This window comes from Cricetulus griseus (assembly GCF_003668045.3).
Source record: "Cricetulus griseus strain 17A/GY chromosome 1 unlocalized genomic scaffold, alternate assembly CriGri-PICRH-1.0 chr1_0, whole genome shotgun sequence".
NCBI classification, from domain to species: Eukaryota; Metazoa; Chordata; class Mammalia; order Rodentia; family Cricetidae; genus Cricetulus; species Cricetulus griseus.
Genome location: NW_023276806.1, coordinates 194,140,367 through 194,167,506, shown reverse-complemented (window position 1 = coordinate 194,167,506; position 27,140 = coordinate 194,140,367). Strand labels below are relative to the sequence as shown.

Here is a 27,140-nt window from a genome sequence, read left to right as displayed (position 1 = left end):
CCTCTCCCCAACCCCCACTTCCCCACCTCCTATGCCCCACCCTCTGAGGCCCCCAATCCACTCATCTTCTGCCTCATTCAGAAAGGGGCAGGACTCCCATTTGGCATCAACAAAGCAAGGCATATTAAGTTGAGGTGGGACCCAGCTCCTCCCCTGTGCTAAGTCTGGGTAGGCAACCCAGTATGAGGAAGCCAGCCAAAACATTAGAGACAGGCCCTGCTTCCACCACTAGGAGTTTCACAAGCAGATCAAGCTATACAACTGTCACATATGTGTAGATGGCTGAGGTCAGTCCTATGCAGGCTTCCTAGCTGTTGGTCCAGAGTCTATGAGCTCCTATGAGACCAGGTTAGTTGATTCTGTGAGTTCCCTTGTGATAACCTTGAACCCCCTGGCTCATACAATCCTTTCTCCCTCTCTTTACCAGTGCTTGGCTGTGCATCTCTGCATGTTTCCAACAGTCACTGCATTAAGGCTCTCTGATTACAATTGGGGTAGTTACCAATATGATTACAGGAAATGGCCAGTTTGGGCTACCTATCCACCATTGCTAGGAGTCTTAGCTGGGGTCATTTGTGTAGATTTATGGGAGTTTCCTTTGGACCAGGTTTCTACCTGACTCAAAATCCATCCTCCATCAATGTCTCTTGAGTCCACTGATATTAATGACCAGTGCTTGTTAATTCCTGTTATTTTTTGGTAATAAAGGTGGTGGTTTTGTGTGTGTGTGTGTGTGTGTGTGTGTGTGTGTGTGTGTGTGTGTGTGTGTGTGTGTGTGTGTTTTCTTTCTTTGGGTTTTGCTGGTGTGAGATTATCAATTGCCTATGTTTTCATGGGTGCAGCTAACTTCCTTAGATTGGATTTTTCCTTCTAGTACCTTCATTAGTGCTGGATTTATGAATAGGTATTGTTTACTTTTGGTTTTATCATGAAATACTGTGTTTTCTCCATCTGTGATGATTGAAGTTTTGCTGGGTATAGTAATTTGGGCTGGCATCTGTGGTCTCTTAGTGTCTGCATGGCATCTGTCTGGGCTCTTCTGGCTTTTAGAATCTCCATTGAGAAGTCAGGTGTAATTCTTTTTTTTTTATTTCCAGTATTGAAAAACATTATAGAATTTTATTCAAGTAAAGAGTTCTGATGGTTATACAGCTCATTAATTGGGAAATTAAAAATCCTATGATTCAATATTATTTATTCTTCTGTGCTACAGAAACCTCAGTATATTATAAAGTTACTTGGTTTAATGTTTCAGGAAGGTTATAACCTAAATACAAAGACAAGAAGAACAAAATTATTCATAAAACGATTGGAGAAGTCAGGTGTAATTCTTATAGGTTTGCCTTTATATGTTACTTGACCTTTTTCCCTTGCAGTTTTTAATATTCTTTGTTTGTTCTGCATATTTAGTGTTCTGATTATTATATGACATGCACAGACTTTCTTTTCTGATACATTCGGGTGTTCTGTAAGTTTCTTATACCTTTATAGGCATAGCCTTCTTTAGGTTGGGAAAGTTTTCTTCCATGATTTAGTTTAGTACATTTTCTATGCCTTTGAATTGGGATTATTCTCCTTCTTCTATGTCTATTATTCATAAGTTTGGTTTTTTCATGGTATCCCAGGTTTCCTGGATGTTTTGTGTTAGGAATCTTTTAGAGTTAACTTTTGCTTTGACTGATGACTCTATTTCCTCTATATTTTCAGTGCCTGAGATTCTGTCTTCCATCTCTTGTATTCTGTTAGTGATGTTTCTATTTCAATTTTTAGTTCTTGAACCATTTCCTTCACCTGTTTGTTGTTTTCTTGGCATTCTTTAAGGGATTTATTAATTTCTTCATTTTTTTTGTCTTTCCCTTGATTTCTTTAAGGAAGTTTTTCATTTCCTCATAAGGGCCTCTATCATCTTCATGAGGTTATTTTTTAAGTTGTTTTCTTGTGCTTTTGCTGTGTTGGAATGTTCAGGTCTTCCCATTGTAGAATCCCTGGGTTTTGATGGTACCGTATTGTCCTTTCTGTTTTTTAATGTTTTCTTATATTGGCATTTAGACATCTGGATTTGGAATTATTAGAAGTCTTGGTGATAATTCTTGGATTTGTCTTTGCTAGATGTTTGTTTTGTTCCTTTGTTTTCTGTTTCCTCTCACCTTCTGGCCTAAGTGGCCAAGGGTTCTTGTGACTGGCAAGTCTTCAGGTCCAGTAGGATGTCTCTGTTGAGGTTTGCAGGGCCTTGGGTGCAAATATCCAGCCTGGCCTCCTGTAAAACCAAATCTCCTTCTGAAGTTGTAGACCAGAATATGGAGCCCAGCAGAGGGGTGCTGTTCTTCTGATTGCTGTAGGCTGTTCCTGGGCCTTTTGAGTCTGTTCTTCTTCCAGCTGGTGTGGGCTGTACCTGGACCTCTGTAGTCTACTGTTCTGGCTGGTGTAGGCTATACCTGTGCCTCTGGATTCTGCTGGAGTTGCAGGGAAGGGCTGGCCATGGGGAGGATAATGAGGTAGGTGGGGTTGGGTGGCACAGTGTGCCTTGGGTTAGGAGAATCTAGTGGGGGGTGGTCCAGCTAGAAGGTTGGTCACTTGCCTGCTTGAGGGCAGGCATCTTAAATGCAAAGAATGTCAGTGCTTTTATTTATGCAGTAACTAACCATTCCTAATATTTCTAGCACCTAGAAGAACCTTTCCTTCACTCTCTGAATCTATCTCCTTGAAGGGAAGCTGCTATTCTAACTGATGTCATTAATGATTACTCTTGTCTGAGAAAGAGAAAGACAGAACGAGAGAGAGAGAGAGAGAGAGAGAGAGAGAGAGAGAGAGAGAGAGAGGAGAGAGAGAGTTTGTTCCCCTTATTGTATTATGTATTATTTTACTTCATTGAATACAATTTATAGATAACCTATGGTAGACATTAACTATATGGCCTGGTGTTAATGATATGAAGGAATGGTCCTTGGCTTCCTTAAAAAAAAAAAAATTACAGTGCAGTGGATGATACAGCCTAGTGAACCAGTGGTTACCAGATCCCATTTAGACCCTAGGCTGAAATTGTTCATCCAAGAAGTTCTAGTGGCACAGAAGAAGACACTCAAAGTAAAGTGGGCAACACCTGTGCTAATGTGACAAGAAAGGGATTCAGGATTCACAACATAGGAAGAGCATTGTGGACAGCAAGATCTAGGGCATTTGAAGCCACACAGGGATGTGTATGCTCACTGGAATTGGAGAGAAGTATAGGCAGGCCAAAGAGCCAAAGTTAAGCAGATTTTTAGTTTAAGAAAGGAAATGAATGGATGGGAAAAGACTCCTACAATTCTCCCTCTGTGTGTTCAAGCATATCATAGGCCCTCCCTATAAGCAAACACTATAACCAAAGAACTGGGGAGTCATTTTAAGTCATTCTAAAACTGTGTTGTACAAATACGTTTTCAGCAGGTGTAAAGGAATGGGCTATGACACATTTTTTTTTTTTGCATTGTAAGGTCTTTTTTTAAGTCCATTAATTAGAATAAGATTGCATACTATAGTCATCCCCTGAAGATTCATGATAATGTTAGTATTCTGAAGGCTTTCAAGTCTCCCAGAATAGAAGCAACTTCAGTTTTCTTTATCTGTTTCCCAAAGCATTTGCATGTGGATCCAATTTTCTGTAATAGTAATATTAGTATCATTTTATGGAGCCCAGTTTTTGCAACAGTGGTCTAGGTCTCAAAAAAACCAATCATCTCCCTTCATAAGCTTTACATATTAATTTTACAGTGATGAGGATCAGTTCTGGGACCATCTTCATCCTGGCAAGTACTCTATCATTGAGTTACACCCTAACTCTGAATCATTTTTTCCCAATGTGCAACCAAATTGCTGGTTCTTATGTACCCACTTCCATTTTGGAATGCTCTTGCATCACTGTAATAAACTCCAGGTGTTTATTTTTTGTAGATGTTTTTCATTGCATTCATTGCTGTCTGAGGATTTTTTTTTCTCCTTGTTTTTTATTTGGTTGGTTGATTGGTTGGTTGGTTGGTTGGTTGGTTGGTTTTGTGTGGTTTGTTTGTTTGTTTGTTTGTTTGTTTGTTTTTGGTCACACTCAGACTTCATTACTTGCTAATAAGTTGTAAGAAATGTGAACTTAGTTGTTCCTAAACAAATATAAATTATTTCATGTGTGTAATGGGAATTATAATGAATAAACTCACTTTTACTTATTATGAAGTCCTATACTCACAGTGGCAAACTTCTCTATTAACAATGAGCCAGCAAATCAATGGGGATGCTAAAAAAAAAGTCAAACAAATGAAAACAGGATTGACCTTGTTGAAATAATGTTTCTAGCATTTATCTGTCAGAGCCACTGATTTGGAAATTGTGTAACTTCTTGCAAAGGTGGACCTTTTTCCCATGAAAGTCCCTATCATTGTGCAAAGTGCCGTTTCATTTTCCTTGAAGAAAATGCAGTGATTGATTATCCAGAGTGCTGTGATGACAAGGTAAACCAGCCAAAGAGCTGGGAAATTGTATAGAATCATAGAGCATCACATAGGTGCCATGGCAAGCACCGCCATCGGAATTAAATCGTACCTTTCTACTTAGTCCGTGCTGGTGCTTCCTGCTCACCTCCAAAACCTTGACCTCCAGAGACTATTCATTCAATCATCCTTTCCCCTCCAAATTCTGTCAGTTCCTTTCTTATTACCCCAAAGCACTCTGGTAGATTCAGAACAAACCTCCCTCACCAAAAGACATAGCAAAATGCAAATGCCTGTTTTGCACATCCCTTGCCTATGTGACCTTCAATGAGAAGTTTTTACGTTTTCTGTATGAGCACTCTCTTATCAGTTCCAAAGATCCTGACATGTGATGAGCAAGTGGAAGGACGTGTGGGAGGTGAACAAAAAGAAAAGGGACATGATGGTCACTTCTGAGAAGCTGATAATGGAGTTGGGACACCTGCAAAAGCTTGAGAACAGTTACACACTAATTCAGCCAGTGTCAAAGCACCAACGCACAGATGGAGTACATGAGTCATGTGGACCAATAAAGGAGCAATCAAATTATCCTTGTTATTAGTGGACTAAATTGAGTCATAATAAAGGAAGGGCTGCCCAAGCTACCCCAGAGCTGATTACCAGTCATGTAATTGAGGATAGAACCAGGCCTTCTCCTAATGATCAGAGTAATCTCCCCATGTTCATCTTGCAATGCTTTAGAATTGAAGCAGGCTTTGTGAGGATTGCTGAGCTCCTCTGCTTTACTAATTGCTGTCCACATTTTATAGGATATCCTGTGTTCTGAATTGGGATGAGGATTTTAGATGCTTAACGTGGGGACATGTAGTGGGACAGAATCAATTCCTGTCAGTCACACACAAATACAGAGGAATGGGATTATAGATCAGGGTGAAGCTGCAGTGCTTTAATCTCAAAATCAATACAGAGAAGGAAGTGGAACTTGTGAGGATTCTATAGAGACTATAATTTGGTTTCCTGTGAGGTTTGCCTTACATAGCACAATGCTCCTTTCTTCTTTCCTTCTGATTATTTCAGTGGGACTGGGGGGAGAGGAAGGCATAGTAGGCAGAAGCCTATAGCAGCAAATCATCTCAAATAAGCATTCAGCTGTAACTCATCGAGCAGGCGAATTCTCCACTGTATCTACCTTTATCTGTTCTTTCTATTTGAGGAAACAAAGCATCTAAAACCTTGACCCCATTGTGTATCTTTAAGCAAAGTAAAATGCTATTGATTCCTTCCTAGGTCACTGTGAAAGTGGAAAAATATTTTTAATATTTCCTTTATATCGAAGTCTTCTGTAGCCTTAGAATTTTATTTAAATAACTATATAGCAAGCACTTTATAGACCAAAGGATTCCAGACTGGTAAGCGTGTGATTAATATTTACTTCAGTGTAATTATTCTCTTTGCAAGAGACATGAAATAAGTGTTTTTAACCAAAGATTCAGAGTTTATTGAATGTTCCCCTTTTCAGAAGTAACACTAATTTGTTGCATAATACCCTAGCTTTAAGATGGTCTTATTAATTTTCTTTTGGGGAGTTCTTTGGTTTAATTTTAAAGTCTTAGTCTATGTGGGCGCTTCCTTGTTCAACAGTGCTGACAATAATGCCATTGTTTGGCTCTGAACTTGCCCTTGTGAATCATGTGTTAAAGGCTTAGTCCCTGAGAAGAGCTACTGGGCAGCTGCTGAGGTTCTAAGTGTGGGGGTAGTGGGCAGTCTTCAGGCCACTAGGACATGTCCTCTGAGGAGACTCCACAGTCAGGCCTTTCTCCTCTCCTAGCTCCAGCATGCCTTGAGCAGTTTAGTTCCACCATTGACTGTGTGCCGCCTCAGCATAGTCCCCAAACAGTCCAGCTAGTAAGTTATGGATTGAAACCTCCAAACTGGGAGCCAGGTAGCCTTTCTCTCAGGAGGACTACTACTTTGTTATAGTAACATGAATAAATGTGAAAAAACAATGGGGTGTGGACAGAACTCAGGGCCAGTGTTAAATCAGAATGAAACAGAAAAATGAGTAGGGCCTGGAGCTCTTGCTTTTTTGTTTGGACTTTCTCATCCTGTTGGCTACTGTTTTCCCTGACAGTAAAGTAATTACAGGTGCACTGAAAGGGTTAAGTAAGCTAAAGCAAGTAGAGTGCCTAGTGTTGTGCCCTGTACTTATAAGAACCCTGTAAACATTCATGCTAACCATGAGTATTATATGATTTTCAAGTGACTCAAAACATGCTACTAACACTCTGCAAGCTATAAGCTATAACCCAAATATTACTTGTTATTCTTAATACAATGATAGTTTCTAAATTTAAAACAAATAACAGAAGCCTTTTTCTTTGTGCTGCCTGTGGTGGTCCTTCACTCTAAGTAGAGCTGATAAGTAAGGCTTCCATTGATTATGAATGCTCTTGCTTAAAACCCACAGAGATTCCAGTAGTGGTAGTGGAAGCCTATAATCCCAGCCCTTGGGAAATGAAGGCAAGAGGATCAGGAATTTAAGGCATTCTGGGCTATATTGTGAGTTCAAAGCCTACTTGAGCTTCGTAGCAAAACCCAGTCTTAAAACAGCAAGGAGGTTAGGTGGTGGTGGTAGTTGTGGTGCATGCCTTTAGTCCCAGCACTTGGGAGGCAGAGGCAGAGGCAGAGGCAGAGGCAGAGGCAGGCAGATCTCTCTGAGTTTGAGGCCAACCTAATCTACAGAGGGAGTTCTAGGACAGCCAGAGCAACACAGAGAAATCCTGTGTCAGAAACAAACAAACAAACAAACAAACCATCAAGGAATGGGGATGTAGCTTAGGGATAGAGTGCAAAGTCCTGGTTTCCACTGCCCCCTCCTCCCAACAACATTTTAAACAATAAAAACAGATATAGAGGCATCTTGTGGATTCCATGAAGTCTACCAGACCTTTTGAAAATCCCTATTCTATGCCATTCCTGAGAACAGACCTTTCAGGTCTTTGAAAGGCTAGCATTGTGTGACATGCTTATTTGGTTGTTGATTTTAATTCATATTTTTAAGTGCCACATCCTACAGGAAGCTCAAGTACCTTAAGTGACCTTATTGTTTCAGTTGTTCTTGCTTATCCTGTACATTATTTCTGAACAGAAATCTCATGAGTTTCTGTGTCCTCTCTTTTTTGTTCATTTCCAGAGCACAATCATTGTGGAGAAGACAGTGCAAGACCTCATGAACCTGATGCATGACTTGAGTGCATATTCAGATCAGTTCCTCAACATGGTGTGTGTGAAGCTCCAGGAGTACAAGGATACCTGCTCCACTGCCTACAGGTAGAGCTCTAGGCGACGGTGCTGACTCAGTGTGGAGCAGGGTGGTGCTGGCAACACTGCCTTCCTTGCCTCCTTCCCTGAGTTTGTCAGCAGGCCTGACAAGGAGAATCATAGAGACAGTCTCTTAGGTCTATGCACAGTCACACTGACAAAGGGAATGAAAAGAACAAGTGAGCAGAGATACTTAAGATGGGTTATAATGGTTCAGCTGGGGGGTCAGCCCTGTTTTTCATAGAAACCTAGCACTAGAAGTGTGGCTTCCCCAAGGAAACTTTGGGTCTTGATTAGTCCACTTGGCGAGTGAAAAGATCCTGATAATAGCCTGATTTAAAACCCCTAATATTCTAGTATATAAAGAATATCTCATTCTCACAAACACATTCCTACTGACATTGATGTGAAGCCCTCCTACCATCAGGAAAGAACAACTAACCCTATTTCAGCATCAATTGAAGAGAGAAAAACAGAGTTATGAACTTGACCTGTTAGACCTCAGATTTCGTTTTTTCTGGGTTTATCAAATTATTTGGTGCTCATAAAAAGGTCATAGCATTTCACATAGAAAACTAATAATAGGAACAGTTATGGCCTGGCTGACAAGACTTGAAACAATTACAAAAAAAAGATAATGTATAACCAAATACTAAATTGTATGTGATATTTAATTAAGGATAGAAAGGGACGGTACAGCGAATAATCATAAAATCTGTGTGAAAACACAGAGAAAAGGTGATTACAGACAGGAATGATTTTGCAGAAGGTAACATGCCAGACAGCTGATATTCATGCAAGTGGAGAGAATCATAAAGGCATTGCAGTAAAGGAGGGGGCACTAGCATAATGGCCTTGTATTTGGAGGAACAATAAGGATTGCCTAAATGGGAAATGGTAGGAGACAGTGTTACCTAGGCAGAGTGACACGAACCAACAGAGGGTCTGAGAAGACAAGATTTGGACATTTAGAGGTTCTGAGAGTCTTTCAATATGAGCCAGGAAACAAAGTTGAAAAGAAGTGATCTGAAAGAATTACATCATATATTTGAAAGCAAACCTCCCTCATTCCAGCAGGAAGTATTATTTATCCATTGTCTTAGCTCAATTAATTTTTAAAAAGCTCTAATCCCATTGAGTTGTGCTCCCAACAATATTTACTTTTTGTATTCATCAAACTGTCAACAGAATAGGTTAAAGTCATCTACTAGTAATATTTTTATATTCAGTTAGAGACTAAATAATTATCATGGTAATTCAAAAATACTAAAAATTATTCTTGTGGTAACAGAAAATGTAAAGCCCTATTTTAAAACTTGAGCTTATATAACTTTGTTTTGCCAAAATTACAACATAATAAGCAAACGTTTCAAGCTAAAAATGTACTCCATTACAATAAAACTTAGTGAAGAAATAAAATATAACTGGTTTTCAAGAAAAAAGGAAGGAGGGACCATAAGAAGAACATTTATTATATATTACAAATATACAGTGGGAGAATTCAAACCCCTGTGGATTGAAATTCCATTAACTACATTTTTTTTTATTTTTACTTGAAAAGTATTAATTGAACCTACTTAGGAGACAATGGGATGTTTTAAAATAAGTAATGATTAAATCAATCTATGACACATCTATCACTTCATATAGCTTCTTTACTGTGTGTGATGTGGACATTGAAAATCTACTGAGGAATTTCTTTTGGTTTTGTTTGTTTGTTTGTTTGTTTGTTTGTTTGTTTTGGTTTTCAAGTCATGGTTTCTCTGCGTAGTCTGGCTGTCCTGGAACTCACTCTGGCCTCAAACTCAGAGATCTGTCTGCTTCTGTGTCCTGAGTGTTGGGATTAAAGGCGCATGCCATCACACCTGGTCAATTTTAAAATTCATGTTGTGTTTAATGGAGATTGTGTTCTTGACCCAACATGCCCTTTTCCTACCCCCCACACACAACCCAAGGAACAACTTTTTTTACTCTCTACTTCTCAGAATTTGAATTGTAAAGATTCTGCATCTAAAAGAGAACATGTGATATTTCTGTTCCTAGACTTTAAGATCATTTAAAATAGTGATTTTAATTTTACAAATGTATTTATGATATGTCAAAAGTCCTGAGTTTTGCAAGGATTTAGATTCATGCCCAAAACGACTATATTGTCAGCTTTAATATGCAGAGAGACTAGAGTCTTAATAAATTATTTTATTGGGTATACAAATTGTTCAACCCACTGACCTAACATATTTGATTGAAATTGGACCCTCTGGCCATCCCATGGGTGTTCTATTTTCAGGTGTTTTAAAATAAGTTCCAAAATGGTTGTACCAATAAGAGACCTATCAAATGAGAATTTAAGAATGTTTTAAACATTGAAACATCCATTTTAAGCAATGAAAACATTTTAAAATTAGGCTTTAATAACACTGTGATTTATTTTATATTTAAAGTTTTTTGTAAATATACATATGATTATGGCACCAACCAATTTCTCACCAATAATAATGTTGATGAATATTACTTATAATTAAACTGTAATAAAGAACCTATCATAAAATAGCTGGCTCTGAAATCTAAACTCTACTGATAAGTAGAATTTGTTAAGTGTTGTTGCTTTAATTATTTTGACAGAAAAGTTTTAAGTTCCTAGAGCTTGGCACCTATTCATCATTTCCTTTCAACATGTGAAGAGATTGGAAGCCATTGTACATTAGTCAGGTTTGTGTTACTATAATGCAATAATTTGGCCAATTAACCCACAGAGTAAAAGGCTCCCTTCAGGTGGTTCCAGTCCAAAATATCATGGTCTCATTGCTGTGCACCTCTGACAAAGAATTTTCTATCAAAGCAGAAGTGCCCAGTGAAGCCAACAACCTGCATCTTGAACCAAGAGGCAGAAAAACATCCAGAGACCAGGGTCCCACAATTCCTTTTGAGAACACATACTCAAAGTCCACTCCATTTTATTCCTTATGTGTTTGTGGTTCATTGTGTTTTTGTTTTTTTTTTAATGTGTTTTCTCCCCTAGACTGGACTTCGTCCTGTCACCCTTCTCCATTGTCATTAGCCTGGTAGTATCCATCTTAACAAGGACTCCCCCAAGCCTGAACTGTTCTCCAGGTGTGCTCTGCATAATAGAATAACACTATCAAGTGCCTCCCTTGGGGGCCAAGACTAAAGCCAGTTCTTGTATCTTTTTTCCCTCCATTTTTTATTTAAGTTAGAAGCTTGTTTTACATGCCAATCCCAGTTCCCTCTCCAACCCCTCCTCCCCTGCCCCCACTAACACCCTACCTATCCCATAACATTTCTACTCCCCAGGGAAAGTAAGACCTTCCATGGGGGGGGAGGTCTTCAGAGTCTGTCATATCCTTTGGGATAGGGCCTAGGACCTCCCCCTTGTGAATAGGCTGAGGGAGTATCCCTCTATTTGAAATGGGCCCTCAAAGTCCATTCCTGTGCTAGGGATAAGTACTGAGGTCCCATAGATTGCCGATACCACCCTGAACACACCCGATCTCGTCTTTTTGTATCTTGTCATTGCATTGGATAGAGCTTCACTAAGCATCTACCAAGCCTCCCCCACCCTTCTGTGTGTGAAGAGTCCACAGACTCTACCTTTAAGGACCCTTACAGTCTAGGGAAAGGAGAGAAGGAGTAGCATGTGACAAAGAAACAATGTACACACCCACAGCATCACGTTGTGAGAGGAAACGCACTAAAACAGACAAGAGCGGTGCCATAAGAACACGTGACCAATAACAGCAGGGGAGGATTGGAGAAGAGTGGCAACTGGTTTGATGAGGATGATTGAGATGGAGCAGCTTATGAAGGGTAGGATGGAGCTGCAGCGACAAAGGAAGAGCAAGTGAATGAGTGTGGGTGACATTAGGGGCTCTCGAACGGCAGACTCTGGGACTCCTATTTCAAAGTTAGGCCGTCAGAAGTCAGGGAAGGCACGAAGCGGGAGGACCAGGTACAGAGAGGTGCTCTGTGGAGGCTTTCTGCTTTTGTGTTTAGACAGATTGGAGAGAGAGAAGGAAGAGCAATAGGAGAGTGCTTGTTAGGGATGCGGTGAGCAAAATGAAGAGGAAGGAGGAAGAGGTGACATTTTGTGATGCCAGGCCACTGATTGGCTGGAGAGGGTAGTGGAGGGTTTAGGGGGAACAAGGGCAAAAACTTCTTTTTCTTTGCAGTTTGTGGTAACTTTTAAACATAGATTCAAGATCTCACATCCACCCATTGAATGTAGTGTTATTTTTAACTCCTCATCTGGGTCTATTGAGATATTTTTGAATCCTCATTCTGTCATCAAAAATTGTGTGCTATTCCTCTAAGTTCCATGCCTTCCATCAGTTTAGTTAGTTTCTTTATAGGAAAACATTCAACAGAACATCTTAAGTTGAAAATTTAGGGGTGCTCTTGGTCATCCTTGCCTTCTTAGGGATGAGGTGAGCAAAATGAAGAGGAAAGAGGAAGGGGTGACATTTTGTGATGACCATGTATGTGTTATACAGTGTTTCTAGCTGGAACCCAGCTTTGGCTCAGAAGCAGGCCCTACAGCCAGTGTGAATACCAGCTTTTTACCTACTGGTTGTATGACCTTACATAGCTATACAGCCTCTCTAGCCCAACATCCCTTTCCAAAAGGAAAAAAAAAAAAAAGAAAAAAGAAAAGGTGTTCCAGAAACACCAATCTTTTACACGTGATTTTAGCCAAATGAAATGTCACCCAAATTATATGGCTGTGGTGGTGGTGGTGTCCTTGTGGGGGTGGTAGCTCCATATTCATAGCATCTGCTGCTCTGTAAGGTGCTTCTTGCCCTGGCAGTTTAGGTTCAGTTTTAGAGCCAGGTGGTGGAACTTACTGTGTTGCCTGGGCTAACCATGAACTCAAGACCCTCCTGCCTCAGCCCTGGAAGTACTAGAATTGTAGGCATGTGCCACTGTGCACTTCTAAGCCAAAACCTCTTTTTTAAAAAATAAATTTATTTATGTACTTTACATCCCAACTGCAGTTTTCCCTCCCTCCTCTCCTCCCAGTCCCTCCCCCCCACTCCTCCTCTATTACTATTGAGAAAAGAGCAGGTCTCCCACGGATAGCAACAAAACATGTCGTAGCAACTTGCAGTAAAACTAAGCACCTCCCCTTGTATTAAGGCTGGGCAAGGTGACCCAGTGTGAGGAATAGGGTTACAAAAGCTAGTAAAAGAGTCAGAGACAGTCCCCATTCCCACTATGAGGAGTCCCACAAGAAGATCAAGCTGCACAACTGTCACATATACGCAAAGGACCTAGGTCGGTTCCATGCAGGCTCCCTAGTTGTTGGTTCAGTCTCTGTAGGTTCCTGTGAGCCCAGGTTAGTAGATTCTGTGGATTTTCTTGTGGTGCCCTTGACCCCTCTGGCTTCTACAATCCTTTCTCCCCTCTTCTGCAGGATTCCCCACACTCCCCCTACTGTTTGGTTGTAGGTCTGCAGCCTCTGTGATGACAATTGGGCTAGGCACAGATATTGCCAGTTCAGGCTGCATATCCTCGATTGCTGGGAGTCTTAGCTGGGGTCATCCTTGTGGATTCCTAGAAGATTCCCTTGTGCCAGGTTTTTACCTGACCCCCAAATGCCTCCCCACCCCCTTTCCAGTAGTCTCTTTTAGAACTCTCTCCCTCTGCACCCCCAACCTGATCACTCGTGTTCCCATCCCCACCTGCCCTAGTCTACGCACAAAATCTCTTGTATTTCCCCTTCCCAGGGAGATACAGGCATCCCCCCATGAACCCTCCTTATTTCCTAGCCCCTCTGGGTCTATGGATTGTAGCATAGTTATGCTTTATTTTGTAGCTAATCTCCACTTAAGAGTGAGTGCACACCATGTTTGTCTTTCTTGGTCTTAGTTACGTCACTCACGATGATTTTTTCTAGTTCCTTCCATTTGCCTTCAGATTTCTTGGTGTCCTTGTTTTTATCAGCTGAGTAATACTCTATTTTGTAAATGTACCACATTTTCTTTATCTATTCCTCAGCTGAGGAACATCTAGGTTGTTTCCGGGTTCCAAGCCTAAACCTCTTAATGCAGCTCTCTCTTCAGCATCTTCCCAAGGTATTATGTGGAAACCCAGTGCAGATGGTGCCTGCGTGTCACCACAATCTCCTCATCTTTTACTTTTACATTCTGAGTCAATTTCCATTGAGAAGGAGAATATTGCTGATCTTGGAACAACTAGACAGTTGGTCATATAATGAATAGGTAAAAACCTGCCATTCACCCTGGCTGTAAGCCTGCTCCTGAGCCAAAGCCAGGCTCCCGGCTAGAAACACTGTATAACACATACATGTTCACCTGGCAAGGATGGCCCAAGAGGCATCCCCTAATTTTTCATCTTTAGCTGTTCTGTCATATGTTTTTCTATAAAAAAACTAAATTTGAAGTTTCTAGTAGACATTCACATGGACACATAGAGGTGGCAGTTGGAAACACTCATCAAAAGGAGAAAGCTCTGGCCTGGAGATAGGTATTTATCAACCACCAGCATGCGGTATGAGTGGTATTTGAAACTGTGGTACTTGGTGAAATCTCAGCTTGGGATGAGTATTGCTAGCTATGGCACAGATGACAAAAAGGTGGACCTAAGAGGTTTACAGAATGAGGGATAACTGTCAGAGGGGACAGAGAAGCAATAACCAATGACTTAGAAAAATCTGAAGAATGTGATGTGGACACCAAGCAGAGGGATGAATCAGATTCTGCTATTGGGCTTAATCCGTCGCATGGACTGGGTAGTGTCTTCCCCAAGGTAGGTCTCTGGTGACCGTCACAAGAGCTGTGCCTATGGGGCATTGGGGTGCAAGCCAGAATGGCATAGATGAGAAAGGAAAATATAGGTATAGAAATTATAACTATAGGCTAAGCATGTATCTATAATTAGTGCCACTACAGAGGGGGACAACAATATGGTAGTAACTTACTGGGGCCCAGTGGACATTTGTTATGTTTGGTTTGTCAATTTCCAAAGAGGAATACATACACATCTATATTTGGAAAGCATTTAGTAGAGAGAGAAGATTGTTAGCATATGAAGCAAAGGAGACTATAAGCTGTGTTGGGGACAGGTAGGTGAGGGTGAGATCTGATACGAAGATAGTAATTGGTTTTTAGACAGAAATGAGTAATGAGAATAGTTTCATTCACTGTGGACTCTTATGGGTCAGAGTTCAGTTATTTCTCTGTATTTGTATTTCAAAGGAAACCTGTATTTACCATCTGCCGTTTACTAATTGTTCAGGGTAGTATGCACATGTACACATACCATGATACTCATATCAACATCAGAAGACAACTTGTGGGAATCGGCTACTTCCTTCGACTGTGTGGTGCCCAAGCTGGAGCTCAGGTGTGCTGGCTAGTTTTATGTCAGTTTCATACAAGCTGAAGTCATCTGAAAGGAGGAAGCCTCAACTAAGAAAATGCCGATAACCAGGCATGGTGGTGCACACCTTTAATCCCAGCACTCAGGAGACAGAGGCAGGTGGATCTCTGTGAGTTTGAGGTCAGCCTGGTCTACAGAGCAAGTTCCAGGACAGCCAGGGCTGGTATACAGAGAAACCCTGTCTCAAGACCGGGGTTGGGAGGTGAGAATGCCTCCATAAGATTGGGCCTGTGGGGCATTTTTTAAATTAGTGATTGTTGGGAAAAGGCCAGCCAATTGTAGGTGGGGTCATCCCTGGGCTGGTGGTCCTGGGTTCTATAAGAAAGCAGGCTGAACAAGCCATAGGATGAAAGCCAGTAAGCAGCACCCCTCCTTGGCCTCTGCATCAGTTCCTGTCTCCAGGTTCCTGCCCTGTTTGAATTCCTGTCCTTGCTTCCTTCAATGATGGACAACAATATAAAAGTATAAGCCAAGCAAACCCTTTCTATCCCAACTTACCTTTTGGTCATGATGTTTCATCACAGCAATACAAACTTAACTAAGACATCAGGTCATCATGCTTGGTAGCAAGCATTTTACCTACTGAGCCCATCACACACACACACACACACACTCTTCTTACACAGTCAAAGTCTCCAGAATAATGTCCCATTATTCCAAAGAATGCACTGTACATGGCTGCTAAATTATGGGTGTAACTTGAATTCATCTCTGGGTTGGAAAAAGCAAATCTGTAAAGCAAATTGACAGCAAATAAGTAGAAAACCATCTTATGCTTGTTTTACAGCAATTTGTGATCATGTGTGTATATTCTCCACAAACAACCCCATGGTGCTTGTTTCTGTGACTTAATCTGGTTTTCCAGGTTTAGGGAAAATGTGTTTTCTTCTTGTGTGACTCTGAGGATGCAAAATGTCCTTACTTCCTCTCTTCCAGTCTGTTGCCCTCCCCCAGATTGGCACCTGCTGAGGAGTAATTAGGGCAGTCCTAATTTGGACAACCAAATCCTGATTACAGTGAGAGGAAAAACAGGAAATGTTCTAGTTTTGCTGCCAGCAAATGACTGACTTAAATAGAAAGCCATGTACAATTCAAATGATCCAAAATGATGTAACACTGGGGAGGGAAGGAGGGAGAAGGCAGGGGAACATAGCAATCTGACTTTCTCCCACATGGTTCTCAGCAGATCTCAAATCCCTAAGCTCACAATGCCCTCTGCTGAGAGTCACTTAGTCTTCTGAGTGTGCTGGGAGAACCTGAGCAGAGCTATGGGTTAAAAATCTGGGGAAAGGTCAGGACATCTCGCCTGTGTGAGCACAACACTCCGGGAAGACTGTTCTGGAATGATATCATGGTACATGCTTAGGATACAGATGTTCCCTGAAAGGCAAATGAGGACCAGAAGTGTTGTCCTTAATTAGTCACACCCCTTGGAGCTTCAAGGAAGCATAGTTGTGAGTTCTGAAATGTACGGTAGTCCCAGTCAAGTATCTATTACTCTGCACTGTCAAGCCAAATGCTTCTCTTCCCATGCTTGTCCTCTTTGCCCTGAGATTCAGCCAGCAGTTCCATCTGTCCCCAAAGAGTCATTTGATGCTTGGGAGTCACAGTTTTCTAAAGTTCCTCTTCATTCTAATTTAGCATCACTTCATTAATTTTTTTCTAGGGGTTGGTACTGTGTGTGTGACACTGCTATAACTGTGGACCTGGTAGAAAATACAAACAAAACCTCTGCTATACACTTAGCAACTCCATTAATATCAGACACAGCATACTACTGGGGGTTATAAGCAGCTGGAGACTAACCTTTCAGGCATTCACTATGTCTTCTGAAAAGAGCTGGAACTTCTGCTGAAGTGTGAAGATACCATGCAGCAGGACACACTTGCAAACTGAGCATGAGGCCCAGTGGAATTGCTATAGAGCACTTGACTACATTCACGGGGCTCTGGATTTGATCCCAGAGTAGTAAGGTGGCACGCTTGATATATGATGGCAAGGAACGGGACCAACTCACGGCTGACACTTTGTTGGCCCTTTGGCGTGTTTGTTGGATGAATGAGGAAGCTTCTGCTGAACTGAGTGGGAATGACTTGCAGTGAAACAGAAAGGATAAATGGATGCATTAGGGAAAGTGGAGAAATAGAAACGGGATGTGTGGATAGGTAGGAAAGAAAAGTTTTGAAATTTTCCCATTTGTGATCAAAGAGAACTATATGACTTGTATGGGGTGAGATGGACAAGAAGGTCCAAGTGGAGCTATGGAAGAGCGCATTGTGTTAACCAGCAGAAACTGGACATTCGTGGATGCCTTGAGACTAAGGAAATGTTTCAATATCCCTGCACCTTTTGTTTGGTACCAAGAACAGAGTGGAGCTTCCCTTGAATATGTGCCAACCTAATAAACTGTAAACATGGGAGAAATCAAAGCCATGAGCCAGAGGAACCCCTCAGCAAAGGCCCGCCCTGCTCTAACTCTCCTTTGCCTAAGAAGACTGTTTTCTCCCACCTTTTTGGTTCACTCAGCACTGACACGTGGTGTATTAGTTACTTTTCTGTTGCGGCTCCTTCAACAAGGCCACACCTCCTAATCCTTCCCAAACAGTCACACCACTGGGAACCAAGTATTCAAACAAATGAGTCTGTGGGGCCCATTATCATTTAAAGCACCACACATAGTTTTATTAAATATAAAATATGCACAAATGATTGTTACAAAATATGTGCTATGTACCTCATAGAAAGCATGTATTAGGCGAGCTTTTGTAATATGCTTCTGAAGTTGTCCCATTGGCAACTTACATTTCTGACTGTGTTAATTTGACCAGTTATTGATGTGTGCATGTGTGTGTATGTATATGTGTATGTATGTTTTTCTTTTCATAACATTATTCTCCAATAGTGGGTTTACATCAAAGTGATTAGGGGAAGCTTTAAGACATTAGATTTTCCACAGGTGGTCCACTAAGCATTAGGCCTTAGCAATTGTGCTTTTAGAAGTGATTGTCACGTGTGTTACTGGTTAGACATCACTATCTGAACTCTCAGCTTCTATAAGGAAGTTGCTGTGACTTTTTGCACATAATTATCTCTAGGAACTGGCATAACACATCTGTATAACCTGGGCACTGATGGGTATTATCAGATGAACCCCTTCACTTTACTTTCGGTGCCAGCTGCTCTCTTGGCCCCAAACAGTTGTTACAGATGTTGCTCCCTAACCATGTGTCCTATAAGTTTGGTAGGAAGCAGGGAACCTAGTTTCTCCTGTCTGGCTCCCTACTGTGATCAGATAGGAGCCTATTTAAGTAACTTTGGTGCACAGTAATAAGGACCTGGACTGAGTGGAAATAAATACTCAGTTAAGTGCGGTAGTCACAGTGCAGAGGACTTTATAAGTCATTAGCTTATCTAGTCACTCACCACAATTCCATTAAATTGGATTCTCCTTACCTTCCCCATGAAAAAACAGAGGCTCAGAAAGGCTAACAATGTGGCAAAGGGTGAAGAGTGTGGAGACATAGTGTACGCATCAGAAGCCTGATTTCAAACACAGATAAGAAGCAATGGAGTTAAAGAAGCAATAGGAAACTTAGAAATGTTTCAGGAGGCTAGAGGAAGTACACAGTAATAAGGAGGCCATGCTCTAGTAGACCAAGGCTTAGCTTGGGTCTACCCAGTCAGCTGACAAAGGGCAGATTCTCTAACCTACATGTTTCATCTACCATGTGGAAGTGACGAAATCTAGCACACAGGATTGTTGTGTCATGAATGAACATGGCTAGAGAGTTGACTCATATATACATATGCACACATACATACACACAGAGGCATGAATACATACACGACACACACATATATATGCATGCATGCATACATACATATACCACACACATACATACAAACATACCACATTCACACATGCATACCACAGTTACACTTACCACAGACACCTACCACAAACACACAGAGACATGCATTCATATACACACAAAACACACATGCATATAAATGCACACACATACATATAGACATATATACATACACACACCTCTAGAGACACATACACATACGCACACAGAGATACAGTCGGACATAAAACACACACATATATGTGCATACGTACATGCATGCAAACATACATAATGAATTCACCCATATATACCACAGACACATATGTACATACACGTACCATACCACACACACGCACATTATACACACAAGAAAAAAAGCTTTAGCATATGTAAAGAACTTAGAAAAATGCCTAGACTTTGATAACTACTGTATTAGACATTTGCTTACTTCTGCATTCATTGATAGCATTGTTAATATTTGCTGATGTCACAGGAAAGATATTTTCATGCCTTCTGTTGTGTCCCTAGTGTTTATACTGCAAATATATCATTCCATCATCCAATCTGTTACTTTATTTATTCAGCAATAATTGAGGCCATAATACCAAAGACAGGCAAGGGCATTATCCAAAAAGAAAACCGCAGGCCAACCTTTTTAACAAACAGATACTAGATTTCTCAACAAAGCACCAGCAAGTCCAATTCAGCAGCACATTAAGAGGATCATTCCCTGTGATCGAGTGGGATTTATCCCTGGAATGCAGAAACACATCAGCATCCACAAATCAATAATTGTGATGCATCCCATTAACAGAGTGGAGGACAAAAGCTGTGTGATGGTCTCATTAGATGCAAAGAAAACGCTTGACAAAACTCAGTGTCCTTTCTTGAGGAAAATACAATAAACGTGCTGTGGAGGGAATACACCTTAACACAGTTAAAGCCATATACAGTCAATCCACAGTTACCATAATACACAGTGGTGAAAAATCAAAGCTTTTCCTCAAAGACCTGGGCATAACAAGATGTTGGACAAATAAGCAAAAAAAGAAAAGAAAGGAAGTAAAATTGTTGCATTTTGACATAATCAGTGACCCTGCTAGATGATGTCATCTGAAGATCCTGCCAACACAAACAACTAGGTGTAATAAAAGAATCCAGTGAGATTGTGGAGAACAGAAGTCAATCCCACTTCCATCCTCTGATAATAAGCATAATGAAAGTAAATCAGGAGGCCAGTCCATTTACAAAGATTGTAGAGAATACTTAGGAATAAATGTAAATAAAAACCAATGAACTGAACACTGTAAATGTGACAGTGTAAATGAAAGAACGAAAGGAATGGAAGAAGGCACAAAAAGTGGAGTTATAATCCATGCTTGTGCAAGGATTCCTATTGTAAAACTAGCAAAATGGCCACACTACCCAAAACAATGTACAGATTCAACATAATACCTTTCAAAATTCCAGTGTGTGTGTGTGTGTGTGTGTGTGTGTGTGTGTGTGTGTGCAGATTCAACATCATACCTTTCAAAATTCCAGTGTGTGTGTGTGTGTGTGTACAGATTCAACATAATACCTTTCAAAATTCCAGTGAGAGAGAGAGAGTGTGTGTGTGTGTGTGTGTGCGCGCGCGCGCACGTGTGCACGCTTGCGCAAGTGTGAGCATGCACACACCCACGAGCACTCAAGCACACTCTCATATAAATTGTTTGTTCATGTATGCAAATGAGTATGTGGATTCATGCACCCATGCTCATGCATGTAGAACAGGATGTCTATATCTTTGTCTATTTTTCTCCACCTATTTCCTGAAGACAATGTCTCTAGTGAACCTGAAACTCACTGCTCTGGTTAGTCTGGCTAGCCAGCAAAGTTCCTAGAGTCCACCTGTTTCCACCCTCCTATCTTGGTGTCCACAGGTATGCACAGCCATGTCTGATTTGTTTTTATGTGAGTGCTGGGGGCTCAGACTCGGATCCTCATGTTTGCAGAACAAGTGCTTTTACCCTCTGAGCCATCTCCCCATCCCCTATTATATATTTTTATAGAAATGTTCTTAAGAATCAAATTCACGTGCAACTACAAAAGTAAAACCCAAAATAGCCAAGACAGTCGTGAGCTAAAAGAACAAAACTGGAAACATCACACTACCTGATTTCAATCTCTGCTACAAATTGATAGTAATTAAAACACCACACTGCTGACATAAAAACAGACTCATTGACCAGAAGAATAGGATTGAGAGCCCAGAAATGCACTCATGCAAGTACAGTTAATTGAGTTTTGACAGAAGTGCCAAGAATTCATATTGGGAGGAAGCAACTGTCTTCAGTTTCAGTGTTGGGGAAGTGTACAAAGAGGAGGTGCAGAGTCTCACATTATATACGAAAGTGAAGTGCAGGTAGTTAAAGCCTTCAAATGAAACCCAAAACTACAAAGAGAATACATAGAATAGCTCCATAGCATTGCTATAGCAAAGTTTTTTTAGCTTTGACCTCCAATGTAGAAAAAATCAAAGTAAAAAAAGTAGGTAAATGGGAATACATTTACTAAAGGTCTGGATACTGGAATAAAGGAGTGAGCAAATCAACCTACACTTGAGAGAAAATATTTCCAAGCTATACAATTTTTTATTAGTAGTTAATAGAAAACCATGTAGGAAACTTAGCTGTACACAAATAAATAAAACAAACCACCACCACAACAAATTTCATTAACAGTGGATGAAGAGTGAGGGTATAACTTGAGTGCACACTTACATTATTTGAATCCTACACCACTGTCAACAAAACAAAACAAAAAGTAAAAACTAAGAGCCCTGAGTAAGAATTTCTCAAAAGAAGATGTATAAATGGCAACAGATAAATTTAGAAAGCTGGACATCACTAATTATTTAATGAGCACAAATTGTAAAATAACAAAATACCTCCACACAGCTGTCACTAAGGCTGTTACCAAAAAGATGAAAGTTGGCTGCTGTGGAGGTGGAGGGAAGGTATCACCTGTACACTGTTTTTGAGAGTGACTTGGTGTTGCTACTGATGAAGAATCAAAAAGGGTCTCCTCAAAAAAACTACAGAGCAAATTATATCCAGGTGTTTACTGCCCAAATTAAAGCTAGCATGTCAAAAAGATATCTGCAGTCCCTTGCTCACTAAAGCACTGTTTACAAAGCCAAATTATGGAATCAACCCAAGTGTCCATCAACAGATGAATGGATAAAGAAAATGTGGTGCATATCCACAACGTGTTTCTATTTAGCTTGTTAAAAAGAAATTTGTCATTTGTGACAACACAGATGGAATGGAAAATACTATGCTAAGTACAATAAGGCAGACACAAAGAAATTTCCTCCTGTCTATAAGAAGAGAGTGGAATGGTGGCTACCAGATGGTTGGAGGAGGGGAAGCTGGAGTAATGATGGTAAATGGTACAAAACCTCGATTAGATGAAACAGTAAGGCTTCCCCCATCCTTGCTGAAATGTACTGTGCAGTGTGGGGAAACTAGTAAATAACTCAGAGTCATTAAGACTAGGGTTTGAAATGTGGTCCTCAGAAAAACTATGTGTCGTGATGGTGGATATGTTAGTTTGCTTCATGCTGTATTAATAAATCATAGATCCACTTTGTACTCTATGAATGTGTACAGTTACAATTTGTCAATTTATAATGTAAAAGAATTGCACATGCAGTGGTTTACTGAGGGCTAAACTTAGAGAAATGAATCTGTTGGGCAAGTTCTTGCAGCTGTGGCTTTTCCATTCGAAAGGAAGGAGACAGATGGTGATCACGAGACAGAAGAGCAGGCTTCAGTGATAACAATGATAAGGAGCAGGAAGACCTCACTGAGGCTGGAATGCTTGAAACTGGCTGTGAAGAATGGGCAGGAAGGACGTGGAGAAGTGGGATGACATTCCAGGCAGAGCCAGCAGGTGTGAGACAGCAGGCAGGCCCGGGTCTTCTCTGGCTACACAGGAGAAATGTGTGAACACTTTTATGCCCAGTCTGGGCCCAGCTTCTGACTATGAGCCTGAGAGATATATTTAAATTTTTGTGTATATTTTAATGTATTGACTTTGATAAAGGATCTTAAAACCAAAGATTTGGATTTTGGCCTAAGTGCAATGAGAAGACCTGGAAAGTTTAAAAGGGGGCTACCTGATCTGTCTTTCTATAAACATGTTAAGGATATTCAAACAGAATGGATTTAAATTTGTTTACCAAAGGAAAAATCTGAACATTGACAGTTGAAACACACTTCACATTAACTTTTGCTCCATTGCCTATGATACAATGTAATTCTTTTTCTTAGAAAGTCATTTATGAACAGCATCATGCAAACTCACCTTTTTGAAGACTGTTATTAAATTATCTCCAAGAGTTACCTTCTGCAAACACTCAGTTCCAAGACCCCCTTCCCTAGAGTCCTCTTAACTGTTTCCTGGGGACTATGCAATGTTGCTACATGCTTCCTAGGTTGTGTATCCTGGGAAGAAGTATGCACCCTGTGTTGGCTAGTTTTAGGTCAACTTGACACCAAACTAGAGTTATCAGAGAGGCGTGGGCCTCAACTGAGAAAATGCTTCCATATGATCCAGCCGTAAGCTGACCTCTAGGGCATTTTCTTAATTAGTGATTGATGTAGGAGGGCCCAGCCAACTGTAGGTGGGACCATCCCTAAGCTGGTCGTCTTAGGTTCAAAAAGCAAACCTGAACAAGCCATGGGAAGCAAACAAAGTAAGTAGCACCCTCCATAGCCTTTGCATTCACTCCTGCCTCCACGTTCCTACCCACACTACTTTTGATGATGGACTGTTAAATGTTACTGTGAGTGACATAAACCCTTTCCTTCCCAGCTTGCTTCTAGCCATAGAGTTTCATCGCAGAAGTAGTAACCTTAACTAAGACACACACCTATACAGCTCTGTGACGAGCCTAAAGACCTACTGGTATTTCTATATCTTTTCTTAAGTATTATGGTCCAATCTTATTACGATTATTATTATTATATTATTATTATTATTATTATTGCTAATTATTATTATTATCTTCCTCCTCCCTCATCTCCTTTTCCCCCTCTTCTTCAGTTTCCTCCTTCTTAAAGTTTATTGTATGTTTTCTTTGACACTTTCATATGCATATGTAATGCACACTGATCACTCAGCCCCTATCCCCCCCATCCCCATCTACTCCCCCACTTGAAAATTTCTTGCTCACATTCAAGTCTGCTTGTTTTGCCCAGGGATCCCCTGAGTTTAACCAGGCCTGTGCTCCCATGGACTTGGAGCTGTCCAGTAGAGCCTGGCAGGCTCAGCAGTGGATGTCCAAGTGCCAACCGTGGCTTCCACTCGCACAGAATCTGTTACAGCCAGTGTTTTAGAACTGTTGGTTTGGTTTTCTTCTGCAGCATGTTAACTCGCCTGGAATCCCTCACTCATTATCACTTCGCTGAGGGGTGCTGCTCTAGTTTGGTTTGCTGCACGCTCATTCATGGATAGTCTAGAAACTGGACTAATACACCAGCTTCCCTTAAGCAAGCCTTGTCCTTGGTTCATTTGTCTAACTTGGCTTCTAGTTTTTGAAGGATCTGGAAGATCCATTGTGGGAAAGTAAGCATCATGCCCTGGCTGTCACAAAACAGTTGAATCCAATTAGCCCCACCTGCCCCTGGTTGTTTACCTAACGAAAGCCCCAGCACCCCAGCTGTGTCTGGGGACTGTGCACACTTGCACTTCCTAGCTGTTCCAGTGAGCAAGAAATGTACATCTGAGCCAGTTGACACCAGCAGATGTTTTCTGAATGAAATCCAGTCAGCCATGTCTTGAGGATAGACTCTTCTCATGGCAACCCATCACCTGTTTCAAGAGATACGCCTATCTTCCTCTCCCCTCTGGGAAGGGCACAAATAGTTATACAGATGGCTCTGTCTGTTGCCTATTGCACTGTGAATTAATTGGTTCTGCTTGGAATGAGTAACCCCATTCCTCTTACAGAATAATTGTTGGGAATGCTAGGGTCCTTTTTTGAAGCTGTTTAGATATGTCCTGGAATTTTATAACCTACCTGATTTGTTTCATTACAAAATGAAAAACTAATAAAGATAGTTGTCATTTGAATGAATAATTTCATTTAGGGTAATTATTTCCTATGGGATGTCAGTATTTCAGGTTAGGTATTTAGAATTGCTTTTTGGCTTTATCTTTATTCTAATATGAATTAATATACTCTCTATTGAAAAAAATGTATATTAATATTTGGATTAATTAAAATTACCATTCCTTAATAAAATGATAACAGGTAGTAATATAATATTGAATTTCTTTAAGCAAACAATGTTTTTAAGAACCTCAGTAAATAATCTCGGTATCTTTAACTCAGTGAACATCTTAGATATATTTTCTTTTGTTCCATGAAGTACTAAAATAGAAGATTGTAGCCACACCCCTCCAAAATGTAAATACCATCTCACAGGTGTAGATACACTCACGTTTCTTAGACAGGCTCAGGATTTAAGAATTGGAAAAGTGAGTTAGGCTTGGGCTTCTAACTTTGCAAAGCCACATTTGACCTATAATGTGGATCTGAAGGGAACTGAACCACTCAGCCGGTTCTTCATGCCTATGACATTGAAATTTACATTACAAATAATTTACCCACATTACAAAATATTATTCTTTTTTGTTTGTTTGTTTTTCGAGACAGTGTTTCTCTGTGTAGCTTTGAAAGCTTTGGAGCCTATCCTGGCACTCACTCTGGAGACCAGGCTGGCCTTGAACTCACAGAGATCCGCCTGCCTCTGCCTCCAGAGTGCTGGGATTAAAGGCGTGCACCACCAACGCCCAGCTTATTCTTTAGTTTTTTGGAAACCATTTAAAAGTGGCAACCTTTAAATGGCTTATAGGACATAAAAAGACAACTGGTGAGCAGGTGGGATCTGCAGGCCAACTCGGTTGTATAGAATGAAATGCTGAGAGGTAGGCAATCCACACAATAGCAGAGGTTTTGCTTTGTGTCTTTTCCAAGGAGAGAAATCGTTATGTGCTGTCATAGTCAACAAATTCCTGACAGAGAAAGCAAGGTTTTGAGGAGGCTTTCCACAGAATAGACCACCTAGGAGGAAGTGGGACACAGGGCAAGGCTTGTCAACAATTGCTCCTTGGTTCATTTGTGTTCTGCGTGAGAACTTTTCTTCTGTTGAGTTTTCAGAGGGAGACACATATGCTTGTTTTTCACGCCTTCTGATCTTAGTGATGTAGAAAGGCAGAGAGTACTCCTGTCCATTGGCTAAAAACCACTGACTTACTGACTGGTCTGAGCTAAGTACAGGGAAAGGGAACCCACTAAAACAGCCTCAGATTAATGAGTTATCTAGACTAGGACAAGAAGTCTTTTGTTATTTGTTCAGTTTTTAAGTATCTTCCATGTATCAGGTATCATGCTAGGTACTAAGATTAAAAAAAAAAAAAACTGGCAAGAAGTTAACTATCCTCAGAGCATTCATTCAGTTTGTAATCTTAGTTTTCGTTTAAAAAAAAAAGGCAGCAGTGAGGAGAGAGAGATTTATAGCCGTGAGAAATTTAAAGCTTACATCCTCCTCCATGCACTCCCCACACAGGTTCTGATTTGTTTTGTCTTGGATATGGCCTGAGCATACAGTTTTTTGATTTTTTCTTTTTGGTTTTGTTTTTGTTTGTTTTAAGAGCTCCCCTAAGTGATTCTAGTGCACAGTCAAGGCCAAAAACCTCTAGCATAAGGATAGCTGGACACAAAAAGGTGCAGACACAACAATAGCATGTACAGAACCAAAGTAGCTTTTAGTGAGTAAAAACGTAGAAACAGGATGTCAAAGCATAAAGAAGGGGAAAGAATACATCCCTCCTGAAACTTTGGAACTGTCCTTCTGGAGGGATGGATGCACAGCCACCACGCCAACCTCCATAAAGGAGTGACCCAGAATAGTGAGCAGGGACAAAAGAGGTATCACAGAACAGGTAGCTGTTCACACAGTGCTGTCTGGTTCTAAAGAGGGAACTGGCATTGTGTTTTAATTTACAGAGACGACCCTTCTGGCATGATAAGCATGACTAA

The 27,140-nt window shown here is 40.7% G+C and overlaps 1 protein-coding gene across 1 annotated transcript in view; it reads left to right on the top strand.

The window, feature by feature from the left end:
* Exoc4 (exocyst complex component 4) overlaps positions 1–27,140 on the top strand; it is a 691,582-nt gene that overhangs the window by 523,160 nt on the left and 141,282 nt on the right. The window contains exon 12 of the mRNA XM_027391411.2: positions 7,651–7,787. Within this exon, the coding sequence (XP_027247212.1) occupies positions 7,651–7,787 (137 nt within the window). The remainder of the gene's footprint in view (positions 1–7,650; positions 7,788–27,140) is intronic.